Source organism: Microcaecilia unicolor, chromosome 4, assembly GCF_901765095.1.
Source record: "Microcaecilia unicolor chromosome 4, aMicUni1.1, whole genome shotgun sequence".
Lineage (NCBI taxonomy): Eukaryota > Metazoa > Chordata > Amphibia > Gymnophiona > Siphonopidae > Microcaecilia > Microcaecilia unicolor.
In genome coordinates, this window is record NC_044034.1 from 70,224,876 (window position 1) to 70,241,090 (window position 16,215).

Below are 16,215 nucleotides of genomic sequence, written 5' to 3' on the forward strand. Positions count from 1 at the left end.
CATGAGTATGCAGTTGTGGAATACACTGCCACTTGACCTGAGAACAGTTTACGACCTAATCAACTTTCGTAAATCACTGAAGACTCATCTCTTTAACAAGGCATACCACAATGATCCATAATAGGAACTGTAACGCACCATCACTTATCTGATATTTTGAATGTTTTCTCTCTATACCTGATTGCTTAATTTTATTATGTTATCCATGTTTCTTTATGTAATACCAATTGTATCTTTCACTCTGGATTGGCGAATGCCATGACAGAAAACTGTAAGCCACATTGAGCCTGCAAATAGGTGGGAAAATGTGGGATACAAATGCAACAAATAAATAAATGGACATAGGGGAAAATCCACTATTCCTGGGACAAGCAGTACAAAATGCTTTGCTCCGTGGATCTTGTCAGGTGATTGTGACCTGGATTGGCCACTGTCGGAGACAGAGTGCTGGGCTAGATGGACCTTTGGTCTGTCCCAGTGTGGCGATCCTTATGTCTTATGTCTTAGATACAGAGGTAGAACAAGCTCCTTAGAAGGAAATTATGACATTTAGCAACAGAAGGACATAGATTTAAAACAAAAGGAAGCAGTCAAAGGTTACCTGAGATTTTTAACACATAGCAAGTATGAAAGATCAGGAGAGAGTATAAATCAGAGTAGGAAGAGAAGGAGAATGGAGGAAATGTTTAAGTGCTCAGATCTCTCCAAGAGACGAGCAACAGACTTCAGGTGAAAACAGCTGTGAGAGATGCAAATACAAATAGAAAACACAAGTTCATTAAAGTAAAGGAAATCCTTTAAAATGTACTTTTCTTCCAAACTGATATCAAATTTATAATAATCTAGAGGCTGTTTTTTTAACCTGCCCAAGCTCTTCATTAAGATTGGAGGTCCTGGCCATTGCAGGTGTATCCGTTTCCGCATAGTACATATCTCTGTCCTAAAAGACAAAATGTGAAAACACAGCTAAGCTTTACAGTTAAATACTGAACATGTATTAACTACAGAGGGAACAAAGTATTTTATTAACTCTGATCATAAATATATACAGTGCCATGTATAAATCTCTTCATCCTTGTGCATTTTTTACATTCTGCTGTCTAAAAAATACAATTCAAAATGGAATAAAGTAGGAGTTTCACTGATCTACACAACATACACTATACTTTCAACATAAAAGAACAATTATAGAAATATTCAAAAAGTAATTAAGGAGAAGAAATCAAAATGTCTGTGATGGAGTGTGCGGAATAATCCCAGTTTCCCTTAAGTACACTTCCTCAGAAGGCTACATTAATAGAATTCTAGCTGTAGGCTGCATAGCCAGGAGGTTGTGGTCCAGCCAGGGGAAGGTACAAATAAGTACCTAAGCCGCATTGAGCCTGCCATGAGTGGAAAAGCGCGGGGTACAAATTAAAAAAAAAAAAGTAAAAACATAGAGCAGGAAGGAACAGCCCTTCAGGGTGAGGGTTCTACAAGTTATGGACAAGGAACCAGAAGAGTGGCCAAGGCAGCAAAGTTCTCAATTAAACCTTGTGAAATGCTGACCTCTTAGCTTGACAGAAACCGGGCCCTTCCTTGCCTGTTGAACGTTGAACTTTAAGTTGATACACAGAGGAGTCACGTGATGCATTGAGAGAGTAAGACGTGTGTCTTTGCTCTCCGAGGCCCCAACGCCTGTTTTCGTCATTTAAATCGCAGAAAAAACGATAATTAGTGACTCAACGTGTCAACAGAAGTAGAAAGCCGATGGATAAGTTTGTAGAAGCAGCGACCAAATCAATGCCGGCACGTAGCACCAAAAAGGAGAAGGACAAGGCGAAGACAGCGGATATCGCTAAGGAGAAGGCCCCGCCCGCGAGGTGAACAAAACTTTTCCCCCGCGCAGCTGGCGCAACTGACCGCCGCAGTGACACAAGCACTGGAGCCGCGCTTAGCAAAACTCTCGGCACAGATTGAACAGTTTGAGTCGCGTTTAGCAGACACAACACAAAGGACCGGGGAGCTAGAACGGCGCATATCTGAGATCGAAGACGGGCTACAACCTGTGAACCGCCAGCTAACGTCCATGCAACCCACGGTTGAAACGTTGCAGCGCAAGGTAGATGACTTAGAAAACAGAGCCAAACGGAGCAACCTACGTCTGATCAGCATACCAGAATCGGTGAGCGACTCGGTGCTGGCCACGGCAGGGGCGTAGCCACGGGTGGGCCTGGATGGGCCCGGGCCCACCCACTTTGGGCTCAGGCCCGCCCAGCAACGGTGCACCTCAAGCCCAAACCGCGACTTTTCCCTTGCTGCTGCTCACCATCACTTCTGCTTTCCTTCCTCCCAGCCACCCGCCAGCACGCAGGTTTCGTTCCCTCCCGTCATCCGCGTCGTCGGGCAGCTGTGTGTTAGCTGCTTCAGCAGAACCGCATGGCACCAGGGCCGTCCACACGCACGCTGCTACAAAATATGCTTCTTCCGCCGCGGCACTGGCCCCGCCTCCTCTTCAGAGAGTTCGGACGGGAGAATGTGAAGCCAGCTGGAAGGAAGGAGGCACGTAGCGGCTCGGCTCCGCTGCACTGCTGCAGAGTTAGATCGCGGCGCCGCCCGATGGATGGAGGTGGAAGGGGAGTGAGGGGAAAGAAGGCCTGCAGCGCGCTGGCGGGTCAGGGGTGGCTGGGAGGTGGGAGAGAGCAAAAACTTCAGCGGTTGGCTGGGGGGGGAGGGGAAAAACGTGCAGTATGTCAGCGGGTGGGAGGAGGGAGGGAGAGAAATAAACCTACAGCATGCTGACAGGTTTTCTTGAGGGATCAAGGAGAGAGGGAGAGACAGGAGCACTTGGGATGAGGGTAGGGAGTGAGACAGGGTAGTGCTAGATGGGGTGGAGGAATAATTGTTCGATATGGGGGGAGGGATGGAGAGATGCTGCAAGGGGAAAGAGAGGGAGAATTGTTGGATAGGGGTGGGGTGGGATGGGATGGGATGGGATGGGATGGGGAGAGGGAGGGAAAGGCTGCATAAGAGTGGTAAAGGACCAGAGAGAAAAAAAAAGTGTTGGACGTGGAAGAAAAGGAGGGAGAGAAGAGAGGGGAAATGTTGAACATGGCATTGAGGTGAGGGGAAGGAAATATGGAGAGATGCTGTGTGTGTGTGTGTGTGTGTGGGGGGGTTGTGAGATGTTAGACCAGGGGCTCAAGGCAGGGAGAGGGAGAAAAGTTGGACATGAAGGTGGAGGAGGAGAGATGCACAAGCGGGGGAGAAAGAGGGAAGATGGATCCAGGGAGAGAAGATGGACAATGGATAGTAAGGAAGAGAAAGGGCAAAATGCTGAACAATGGAGGAGGAGAGGGGAGAGAGATGGGACAGGAAGATGCTGGTGGTAAAAGGGTTAGGGCGATATCAGGCTATGAGGGTGAGGATGGGAGAAAGAGGGAACAGATTCTGGGCTGGAAGGGTGGAGGGAAGGAGACACTGGGAATGGTGGAAGCGTGGGGAAGAGGCCCAGGGAGTGGAGATGACAAGGAAATAAATGAGAGAACAGTGATTACAGAGGTAGAAATATGGTAATGGTGCGTAGATTGAAGATGGAAGGAAATGGAAATGTGATAGATATCTGAAGGAAAAGATTTAGAAAGAGGACGAAATTTGAGTGTACAGAAGCAGAAAAGAAAGAAAGAAAGGAAAGATCAATATTTCAGAGGCAGGTGCAGTGAAGAAATGAAATGACAGGAGAAAAAAAGACAAATGGACAGCCGCTTGAAGAATTAGCAGAAGACAGACAGGAAAGCGGGAAAGAGAAATTGGAACCAACATGATGGAAAAATAAAATGTCCAGACAATAAAGGTAGAAAAATCACTTTATTTTGAATGTTTTAAATGGAATATGTTAGCTTTGGGAAATGTGCATAGTGGATGTCTTTTTATTGTGTTAAGTAGAAAAGGAAATGCGCTTTTGTTTTGTTTTCTCCAGTGTTGCAGTGCATGCTGAGGTTCCCAGTTCACTTTTGTGTATATATTTTTATTTCTAATTTGTGATCCCTTGTTCTATAATTTGTGAGGGTCTGTCAGTGTGACTGTAACAGCAGATGAAGAGATTGGAGAGGAGAGGGAATTGGGGAGGGGCTTCTTTATTTTCTGCCCTGGTCACCAGCATGGTTATCAGCAGCCCTGACCCTTGCTGTAGCTAGTGGGGATCCCCAGGCCCTACCAGCTGGGGATCTCTTCCGAAGTTGGCCAGAGCTGCCTTCCACCAAGCTTGGCAGATGGGGGCAGCATCCTGGAGCCACTGACAACTAAGCATGTATGGGGTGCTGGCATCAGTGGCTCGAGGAATTGCTGCTGCCTGCTGGGCTTGGCGGAGAGGAGTTCTGGCCATCTCTAGTGGAGGACCCCAGCTGACAGACATTGGGGATCCTCATCAGCTAAAGTATTTATATTTTGAGTTGGGGAAGTGCTGGGGGAGAGGGGGGAGAGAGAAAATTTTGTGCCCACCCACTTTGTGCTCAGGCCCATCCAAAATTGGTTGTCTGGCTACGCCACTGGGCCACGGTAATAGAAAAATGGCTGAACGATGAGTTTGCGCTGTCCGACCATGCAGGAGCGCTGTGCCTGGAGCGAGTACACCGAGTGGGCCAGCTTCAAGATGGCCGCCAGGCCCCGCGTGCAGTAATATTGAAAGTGCACAACTATCTGCACAAGATGGAGATTTTGAGAGGCTATCGATTGAAGAGAGATGATACAAAGTTCGAGGGGAAGATTGTAAGAATCTTTCAGGACTTTTTGGTGTCTCTACAGGATCGCAGAAAGAAATTTACACCGTTATGCCGGCGATTGCAGGATTTGCAGATTAAGTTCATGATGATTTATCCAGCAGTGCTAAAAATCCGACAAGATGGCAAATCGAAGTCCTTTGACTCAGAGGCTGCTGCTAAAGAATTTATAACAGCGCTGGAGCAGAGGAGATCGCAGCCGGTCGAAGGACATTCAGGGGAATGAGGATGGCTTTCTAAGGACTTTACAGTTGGTGAGAGCTACTAAAATGGTTATTGTTAGTTACACATAGTACAGAGTAGGTTTATGCTGTAAATTTAACAGATCGGGTGGAGCGGCCTCGGGCATGGCAGGGGCTCCCATAAATTCTTGTTGTCTAGGGTATGTTTGGAATAGTAGAGATAGGGGGAGAGGGGAGTCTGGGACGGGCAGGGATGGGAGGAAGGGGATAGGGAAAGGTAAGGGAAGCATTCTCAGGTATTTTAAAATTGCGTGGGAATCTACACAAAGAAGACCAAAGTGGCAGGTGTGGAAAAAGGAAGATAGGGCGGAGATTTACATGGTGATGCACAGTGGGAGAGAGATGTCTCCGGGGCCAGGCTGGGAGTCCGGGAGACATAGGCCTCAGATGTATTTACCAATGGAAGTTCCAGGAAACCAGAAGGGGGATGGGTATAACACATTTAATTTCTTGGAATGTATGTGATATCACATCCCCAATCAAGAGAGCTAAAATTCTATCAGCTCTTAAACGTCACGGGGTGGGCATAGCCTGTCTGCAGGAAACTAGGCTCTCCAAGGAGGAAAGTGAAAAATTAAAAAGAGGCTGGGTGGGAGAGGTGTTTTATTCCCCAGCAACAGGCAGAAGGGGAGGGACAGCAATTTTGATGCACAAATCCTTGATGGGCACTGCGAGAATGTTGTTCAAAGATGGAGAGGGGAGATATGTGGGAATTCAGCTCAACCTACAAGGGAAAGAGATGCTCCTGGTATCTGCGTACGGCCCTAACACATCAGCTAAACATTTTTATGCCCAGCTGCTGGCCCACTGTCATGCACATTCAGCTCTCCCTGTAGTGATTGCAGGAGATATGAACCAAGTGATAGACCCAGTTTTAGACAGGTTGAGGCACTTGCACCCAGGAACTCCATCAGATGTGTCCCTGCTAGATTCCTTCTGTCAGAGGGTGGGTCTACTAGACCCATGGAGAATACTGCATGGTGAGGAAAGAGATTACACACATACCTCTCGAGCACATCACTCGCAGTCTCGCTTGGATTATATACTAACCTCCCCTGATAAATTCCAGAAAATAACAGGAGCGGTCATAGGCCCCGAGGAGATCTCGGACCACTCCATCATATGGGTGGATCTGGTGTTAGCACCACACTTACAGCAATCCCCTGGGTGGAGGTTCCCGGCATATCTGTACTCCTCAAAAGAATTTACAGAATACATGCACAAAAAATGGGATGCGTTCCACACACATAATCAGGCACATGCAGACGACCCCACACTGTTCTGGTCCACCGCCAAAGCAGTGTTAAGAGGAGAGGCTATAGCATATGTAAGTAGATGGAACAGGCAAATAACTCAGCGTATAGTGGAGCTGGAACGGAAGATTCGGGTGCTAAGAAGGCAGCATGGAAGGCACCCAACACAGCAAAATTATGAACTCCTCACATCCACGAGGGTAGCGTTGAACAGTTTACTTCAGGAACGCACGGCACGCTCCCTGTTGTTTAGAAAATACAGATTGTGTAAATTTGGGGATAAGGCGGGAGGGTTGCTAGTGAGGCTGGTGAAAGGCGCACGGAAGCCCCATTACATCGCAGCGATATGCAGGCAATCAGGGGGGATCACCAATAATCCAGACGAGATAGCACGTATATTTCAACAACATTTTGCCCACTTGTATAAAGGAGAGGACAATGAGGGAGATATTAAAGAAGCCATAACAGCATATTTGGATACAGTTAACATGGGGAAGATTCCCCTAGAACAACTAGGCCCCTTAAATAAACCGATTGAGGCAAAAGAGCTTCAAAAAGCAATAGGCACACTGAAGATGCACTCTGCACCGGGACCCAATGGCCTCTCCGGTGAATTTTATAAGATGTTGAAGCTGCAGATTTTGGGACCCCTAACCGAGTACCTCAATGAAGTCATAGAGGCAGGCCGATTCCCCTTGCATGCCAACACGGCCCTCATAAGCTTAATACCAAAAAAAGGGAGAGATCCACTGCAACCTAGTTCCTACAGACCAATCTCACTGATTAACGTGGAGGCCAAGCTTTTGTCTCGGATTTTGGCAGACAGGCTGGCCCCACTGTTGTCACAGTTGGTGAAGGAGGACCAGACCAGATTTGTCCGGGGACGTCAGTCAGTCCTCAATGTGCGCAAATTTATCCTGGCCATATTAGCAGACCCTGACACAAAATCACAAAGACTTGATGCAGAACGGGCATTTGACCGGGTGCTGTGGCCTTTCTGTTTGAAACACTACGGTGGATAGGTCTCACGGGATGGTTCTTGCAGGCTGTCACTATGCTATACACTGACCCCCGGGCCACGATATTAGTCAATGGGATAAGAACAGAAGGGTTTGAGATTAGGAAAGGGGCACGACAGGGTTGCCCACTGTCCCCGCTGTTATTCTTGTTGTCCCTGGAGCCTTTGCTGAACGAGATCAGAACACACGAGCAAATACATAGTAAATAGTAAATGATGGCAGAAAAAGACCTGCATGGTCAATACATGGTCCATCCAGTCTGCCCAACAAGATAAACTCATATGTGCTACTTTTTGTGTATACCCTACTTTGATTTGTACCTGTTCTCTTCAGGGCACAGACCGTATAAGTCTGCCCAGCACTATCCCCGCCTCCCGCCACCGGCTCTGCCACCCAATCTCGGCTAAGCTCCTTAGGATCCATTCCTTCTGAACAGGATTCCTTTATGTTTATCCCACGCGTGTTTGAATTCTGTTACCGTTTTCATTTCCACCACCTCCCGCGGGAGGGCATTCCAAGCATCCACTACTCTCTCCGTGAAAAAATACTTCCTGACATTTTTCTTGAATCTGCCCCCCTTCAATCTCATTTCATGTCCTCTCATTCTACCGCCTTCGCACCTCCGGAAAAGGTTCGTTTGCGGATTAATACTTTTCAAATATTTGAACGTCTGTATCATATCACCCCTGTTTCTCCTTTCTTCCAGAGTATACATGTTCAGGTCATCACGTCTCTCCTCATACGTCTTGTAACGCAAATCCCTTACCATTCTCGTAGCTTTTCTTTGCACCGCTTCAATTCTTTTTACATCCTTCGCAAGGTACGGCCTCCAAAACTGAGCACAATACTCTAGGTGGGGCCTCACCAACGACTTATACAGGGGCATCAACACCTCCTTTCTTCTGCTGGTCACACCTCTCTCTATACAGCCTAACAACCTTCTAGCTACGGCCACCGCCTTGTCACACTGTTTCACCGCCTTCAAATCCTCAGATACTATCACCCCAAGATCCCTCTCCCCGTCCGTACCTATCAGATTCTCCCCGCCTAACACATACATCTCCCGAGGATTTCTATTCCCTAAGTGCATCACTTTGCATTTCTTCGCATTGAATTTTAATTGCCAAACCTTAGACCATTCTTCTAGCTTCCTCAGATCCTTTTTCATGTTTTCCACTCCCTCCTGGGTGTCCACTCTGTTACAGATCTTAGTATCATCCACAAATAGGCAAACTTTACCTTCTAACCCTTTGGCAATGTCACTCACAAATATATTGAACAGAATCGGTCCCAGCACCGATCCCTGAGGCACACCACTACTCACCTTTCCCTCCTCCGAGCGAATTCCATTCACCACCACCCTCTGGCTTCTGTCCGTCAACCAGTTCCTAATCCAGTTCACCACTTCGGGTCCTATCTTCAGACTTCATAAACACGAGATAAAGGTGATGGCATATGCCGATGATCTGTTGCTGCTGCTGAGTAATCCTCAGACAGCTTTAGGGCACCTTCTGCATACGGTCCAAAGGTATGGAAGGCTTTCGGGCTTTAAATTAAACCTCGCCAAATCACTGGCGCTGCCTTTGGATCAGGGGCTGCGACATGATTGGAAGGATTCATTCCCACTGCAATGGGCAGCAGGTCAGATTCGGTATCTGGGTGTGGTCATTCCCTCTGATCTGGGGCTATTATATGATAAGAATGTAATCCCAGCTCTGACGGAAACAAGGCGTTTGTTACATCTTTGGGGCACATGTCCACTCTCTTTATCAGGTGGCATAGGACTAGTTAATGATGATAGTCCCCAAATGGCTCTATCTGTTCCAGATGCTGCCCTTATACTTAAGAAAGAGAGAGGAGCTGGCACTTAATGAATTGATACAGGTGTTTCTGTGGAGAGGACAAAAGCCTCGGCTCCCTCTGAACGTAATATACAAACCACGGTGGGATGGGTCTACTTAATATAAGATACTTGACATTAGCATGCTCGATGAGGCACATCAGAGATTGGCTAACAGGGCATCAGGAATTTTCGAACACACAATTGGAGCAGGCACTCTCTCCCACGGTGCTTCTGGGGTGGTGGTTGCATTTATCTGGCAAGGGAGTCATAACCAAGCTTGGAGACAATCCGTTAGTTCTGTCAGCAAGAGCAGCTTGGAAGTGGCTTTACAAAAAACATTGGTTTAAATGGACTGCAACCCCCTTTTTACCTCTGTTTCACAACCCGGATTTCCCGGAAGGATCATCCTCAGTGGTATTTGCCCATTGGCGGCAGAAAGGGATTCATTATCTATGCCAGCTGCTGACAGATGAAGGTAAAGTGCGGCCCTTCCAGGAGTTGTAAAGAGAATTTAATCTGCCAGGGACAGACCAATTTGCACATTTGCAGATCCAGCATTATATGGTAAAATTAGGATGGACTAACCTGAGTGAGGACGTGCAAGATACGTTGAACACGGCACTGACACTGGGGGCTCAGAGCACAGTACCTCTGAGGTTTCACCACAGATACCTTCAAGATTCCACAGAGGACATCGACTATCAAGACAGAGCGAAGAAATGGGCGACAGACTTGGAAGCGGAAGTATCGGACGAGATATTGCAGACCTTTTTGTCCTTTGTTTTACGCACCTTTGTATATACCCGATATTGGGAATTACAATACAAGTTCGCGCTGCGGCTCTACATTTCACCAGCCAGAGCGTCCAAGGCGGGGTTTGGAGGCACTGGAGCCTGCCCTCGCTGTGAGCAGACCTCAGCGGGACTTGGACACATGTTCTGGTCTTGCCCTCGGGTTGTGAGATTTTGGTCTCAAATCTTAGCTGAAACTAAACGGTATTGGGGCTGCAGTACTATACAGAGACAACCACTGCTACTTTTGGAAGATACGAGTGTGCAGGGTCTGCCCCTCCAGGTCTAAACTCCTTTCTTCATAGAGCAGTGTTGGTTGGAAAAAAGACCATCCTGCTGAACTAGAGAGAGAGCAGGGGCCCCTCTTTGGGGGCCTGGAGGACACACATGATCGAGCTTTTGAAATTGGAACGATGTGGAATTACAGATCTTTCCTCTGTGGAGGGCAGAAAGTTGGAAAAATCCTGGGCGAATTTTTGGGATACCTTACAACCAGCAGCAAGAAGTAGAATTCTAAATTGAGAGACTGTGTAGGAAGACGAGAAGACTTGAATACCTGAGCTTTGTATAGTAGGTTTATAGGGGTGGGAGAGGGGTGGAGAAAGGGTTTGAGAGTGGGGGGGAAGAGGGGGGTACGGGAAGGGGGGTGGGATAGAAATATGTTAGAAGCACATCCTTTGTTAGAAGAGTTATTAATGTGTTACCTCCTTAAAAGAACTGAGCAAAATTGTACACTGTTCATTTACCTGTTATCAATAAAAATGATTGAAACATAAGTTGATACACAACACAATAGAGTCTTGTTCTATTTTATACTGTGGCAGGTCTATGTCATGCCTGCTCACTATATCACAAAGTCTTCACACCCTTTGACTCAATAGTAACTGTTTATATGGGGCATGCAGGTCATGAACCATAAAATAACTTTACAACAATAACTGAGAATTATGAGCAAAGTTAGGCCTCTGTGAACAGGCTATGAACAGGTTAAGAGTCACTGAGAAGCTAAATAATAAGAATTACACAAAAATGTAAATCCCATGTCAGCTTGCCCTTCTGTTGGACAATGGGAGTGAGGGAAGAGAGAAGTGAGGGAAGAGAAGGAGAAATGCTGGACTATGGGGGAGAGGGCAGAAGGGTGGAGGGAGGAAGACCCTGGAAATGGTGGAACCATCTGGGAGAAGCCAGAAAGGGGAGGAAGGGGAGGCAAGGAAATTAATGAGAGGGAGGAAGACGCTGGGAATGGTGGAACCATCTGGGAGAAGGCAGAAAGGGGAGGAAGGGGTGGCATGGGATGGGTGAGGTGAGGGAAGAAATAAAGAAGAGATGCTGCACGGCATTGGGCCCCATTGGAAGAAAGTGCCAGTACAGCGAATGCCGGTATTTTTAAGATGCATCCACTGCTGGATGGGCCTTGGCCTGGGCCCACCCGTGGTTATGCCCCCTGTCTCTTACTACACCACTGGTGGTAAGTCACTCTTATCTGTATCCTTCTCCTCCACTGCCAACTCCAGACTCCATTTTTTTTATCTTGCTGCACCGTATGACTGGAATAGACTTCCTGAGTTGGTACATCATGCTCCATCTCTGGCCCTGTTCAAATCTAGGCTAAAAGCCCACCTTTTTGAGGCTGCTTTTATTGGTTCGCAAGCCTGGTCCTGGAGACACCCCATCCAGCCAGGTTTTCAAGATATCCATAATGAATATTCATAATGACAAACTGAATATATTTTGACTATTATGTAACTTTTAAATTTTTTTCACTGCATGCAAATCTCTCTTATGAATATTCATTTGGATATCCTGAAAACTTGACTGGATGGGATGCCTCTAGGACCAGGTTTAGGAACTACTGACTTAAACCCCTATTCATCTGTTCAGTACCTATGTTTGTTTTAATCATTCCCACAATAAATAAACCCCTAATCCCTTATTTGTCCTGTTTGTCTATCTTGACTAAATTGTAAGCTCTGTCGAGTAGGGACTGTATACAGTACTAAATGTATTAATATTTGGACTGTAGTTTTCAAGTGTTGTCACAGATTTTCTATTGGATCGAGGTTTGAGCTTTGACTTGGCCACTCAAGAACATTCAGGGGCCCTTTTACTAAGCCGCCACACTACCGCGTGGCTCTTGCGGCAATTTCATTTTTTACGCACATCCGATACACATGTCTAAAAAATATTTTTTTATTTTCGGGTGCATGTAACAGACGTACGCCATAGGTCATTACCGCCCGGTTACCGCACGAGTCTTTACCACCAGGTCAATGGCTGGTGGTAAGGTCTCAGACCCAAAATGGACACGTGGCAATTTTCATTTTGATGCATGTCCATTTTGGGGGGAAAAAAAGGCCTTTTTTTTACAAGCGCGCTAAAAAATGGATCAGCACATGCCCAAAACCCGTACCTACACTACTGTAAGTCATTTTTCAGCGCACTTTGTAAAAGGACCCCTCATTTTCTTCTTGTTGAGCCACTCCATTGTTACTTTTGCTTTTTACTTAGGATCAGTGTTCTGCTGAAAGATGAATCTTCTCCCCAGTTTCAGACCTATAGCAGATTGTAACAGGGTTTCCTTGTCTTGATGATGCAAAACATTCTCATAAAATAATGCTGCCATCGCCATTTTTTACTGTGGGAATGGTATTTTGCAATGTGAGAGAGTCTAAAGGATGCTGCCACTTCCCCTCAAGAACACTCCATCACAGTTGCAGAGCCACCTTAAACCCCCATAATCTCACCCAAGGGGGAAGTGGCACAGGAGGGGTGGAGTCAGGAAGGCATGGTCCAGAAAGTATAGGCCAGGCCAGAGCTAGGTTAAAGAAGCCCAGAGGGAAGCAGCGATGCATCCACCCTGAAGCTGAGAAATTGTGACCCCCTATGTGCAGGTAGGCCACATTCAACTTGGAACGAAGAATTTGTGTTTTCACCTGGTCGGCTTCAGGTCAGGGATTATGCTGCTAACTCTGGATCTAGGAACCAGGCCAGAGACTAGTAAGAATTGCTGCTGAGCTGAGATACATTCATGTATACCACCCAAGGACACTGTTACATTTACAGAATTAGCTTTGAATATTGCTTCCTCCTTACTTGCGAAGTGAAAAGGATTCCTTACAAGACACTTTGATAAATATTATTTGCTTTCACCAAAACTTGCTGAGTGAGTGTGACTTGTCTTCCCTGGCTGCATGGCCCACTTTCGCTCATGTTACCATAGCAAGGTGTTTGTTTCATACAGCACATATCGCTTACCACTGAGACCAGAAAGTGAAACTCATCAGGTCACAAAACTTTCTCCAACATGCCTGCAGTATCTCTGAAGTGTTTCTTGGCAAACACTATGAAGCTGTAGCTTCCTTCTTGCCTGTCAAGATTTTCCGATAGTCTCAGACAGAAAGCTCTGGAATTCTTTAAAAATAATCTTAGGCTCACAATGACCTAGCTCAGCAGTTTCTTTACCCCATTGCTACTAATTTTGGAGGGACATACTGACTGAGGCAATATTTTGGTGAAGTCAAACTATTTCCACTTTTCAGTTACTCCAAGGGATATCAAACAATTTGAAATTTCCTTATAGTCTTCTCCCAATCTCTACCTGCAGTACATCAAGATTACCAGTAGAGGTTAGTGAAGCCAGTTTGATCTCAGGCACCTGACAGTGCAGGAGCAACTGGGGATCACTCCTGCTCCCTGCTAGACGGGGGGGGGGGGGGGGGGGGGGGGGGGATTATATGTAAAAATGTCTGGGGGTGTCAGTGGGTGGGAGGTTATATGTAACTGTTGGAAGGGTATTGGGGGTGAGGGACTTCTAGCTAAAATATCAGAGCTATGTTAAGTGCCTCTGCTTCAGGCCCTTAATTTGGTCATCCGTTTCCTGCCCCCTTCCATGGCAAGCAGTTATCGTCTGTAATAATGCATGGTATGGGTCACGGTCATACAGAACAGTCACCATGTCCATGCGCTAATAGTTACCATGTGCTGAGTCACATAACTGCTTACTGAACTTTGGTATATAAGTGCCTTATTTAAGTGCATTTTGTGGATCTTCCACACCTAACTGAATGGGGAAAACACTACAAATATGAAATGTAAATGCTTACTTATAAAACGACTACTGAAATATGCAGAACTTACTTTCAAAGGTTATATTGGTTTGTTTTAGAAATGTGTACATAGGATTAATCTGTCTTGGCTATTTGCTTATATGACCTACTGCCAATAGGGGAAATTAATTAAACTCAGAGTACAATATTTCATCAAGATAATACTAAAGTACTCCAACTCAATTGTTAATATTTTCTTTAATGAAAAACAAATGCGCATTTATCATTCATACACAAAAATGGCTCCAGCTGAACTCTGCCTAACAAACCTTTCACACCACCAATCATCCACATACATCCAGTCTCAGAACTTTTCTTATAGTCATATTTTTTAAAATGACTAATTTACTAACTTGCTAGTTACTGCTGTATGAACTAACACTCTACAATGCATACATCACAGATAAAGTTACCCTGCTCCATGTAACAAACAGCCAACATAAAGTTTATCTACGTATAAATCCACCAGTAGAGTCAATGTTGCAAAGTTTATATCAGCAACAAAAGGCAGACAATCAACTTGTTTCCGATGGAGGAAGTTCAACTTGCAGTATACCTCTTCCCAGTTTTCGCATGTAATGCTGTGGAAGAGGTATATTGACGATGTAATAATGTTCTGGTATGGATCTAAAACTGATCTGCTAACATTCATTGAGAGTTTAAATGCGGCTGATCCTCATATTAAATTTACGTTTCGTATTGACACTGTTGCAATGGAGTTCCTGGATGTCAAAATTATTAAAACTGAACATCATGATTTTTTTTACTACCATTTACCGTAAGCCAACTGACCGGAACACCCTGTTGCATTATACTAGTTTTCATCATGTGGCATGCAGGCGGGGTGTTCCGGTTGGACAATTTTTGAGATTGAGGCGGGTATGTTCTACGACTGTATAGAATTCAATCTAAAGTTATGATTGAGCGTTTTCTCAAGAGCGGCTATCCACAGCAGGTAATAAAAAGGGCATTTAAGAGAGCGTTATATGTTCATAGATCGTGGTTATTTTTGCCTAAAGTTAAAAATACACAGAGACTGGTTACTCTTGTCCTTCCTCTTTCTCATAATGCTTCTCGGATCGGACAGATCATTCATGAATTTTGGCACGTGTTATCTGTACACAGGGAACTGGACCAGCGTCCCAAGATTGCTTACCCTCGTAAATCCAACTTAGGAGAATTATTAAAGTGTCCATCGATACCACAGGGCATAGGTAAACATGGCCCATGTGGCCATTGTGTTTATTGTAAATACTCCCTTGATGTTGGATGGTGATGATACCGGGTACGACAAAAAATTTTTATTTACGTCACAACACCTCATGTGATAGCAAAGAGCTTGTTTATTGTATAATATGTCCATGCTCTATGTATTATATTGGACATACTAAATGCAAATTAAAACAGAGGTTGCCTGAACATATTAGTAACCTTAGGCTTCGTAAGAGAGAGGCTCTATTAGTAGCCCATTGGCTTCAAACAAATCATACTATTGAAGATGTACATTGTGTAGTTTTGGTACAATTAATTTCTAGAGCTCAAGGGGATGTTACTGCACAGTTACTTGCTCTTGAGCAAAGATACATCTTCAATTGGAATACGGTGGCTCCTATGGGACTCAATCTTGAAGTCAAATGGATATAATATGTTTATATGCCACCTGGTGAGCGGGATTGTGAGGTATTTAAGCCCTCCACCGGATGTGATCAGTATAACAGGATTCGGTCTGAAGTCCGGGAAAGTCTTGCTGTGTTGGTTGTCCCAGAAGGTTAGCAGTCAGAATTGGTTTAAAATATTCAATGTGATAAATTTAGCATGTAGCACTGTATAAATAGTAGGCTATACGATGATGTTTTGATTATTTCAGGGACTGGATGTTGTTCCTCCTGATGAAGTAAACAACAAAACGCGGTCTCGCATAGAGGAACTAGAGGGATATGACATAATCGGAATGGTTATGTACAGTGGTTTCCATCGGAAGCTGTTTTCAAGCCTGGCACTGCATTCATCTGTGGAGTTTAGCAGCATACCCAATCTAAGCTATGTTCCGGTGATGATTGGATGAATTGCAGGATTTTGAACTGATTATTGTGGGCATTTTGGGACCATGTCCTACAATACTGCAAGTTGAACTTCCTCCATCGGAAACAAGTTGATTGCCTTTTGTTGCTGATATAAACTTTGCAAAATTGACTCTACTGGCG

General features: G+C 45.3%; 1 protein-coding gene across 1 annotated transcript in view; it reads right to left on the reverse strand.

Annotated features, from left to right (window-relative positions):
* Positions 1–16,215, reverse strand: part of ATP8A2 (ATPase phospholipid transporting 8A2) — a 1,572,980-nt gene that overhangs the window by 1,314,864 nt on the left and 241,901 nt on the right. The window contains exon 12 of the mRNA XM_030202396.1: positions 863–940. Within this exon, the coding sequence (XP_030058256.1) occupies positions 863–940 (78 nt within the window). The remainder of the gene's footprint in view (positions 1–862; positions 941–16,215) is intronic.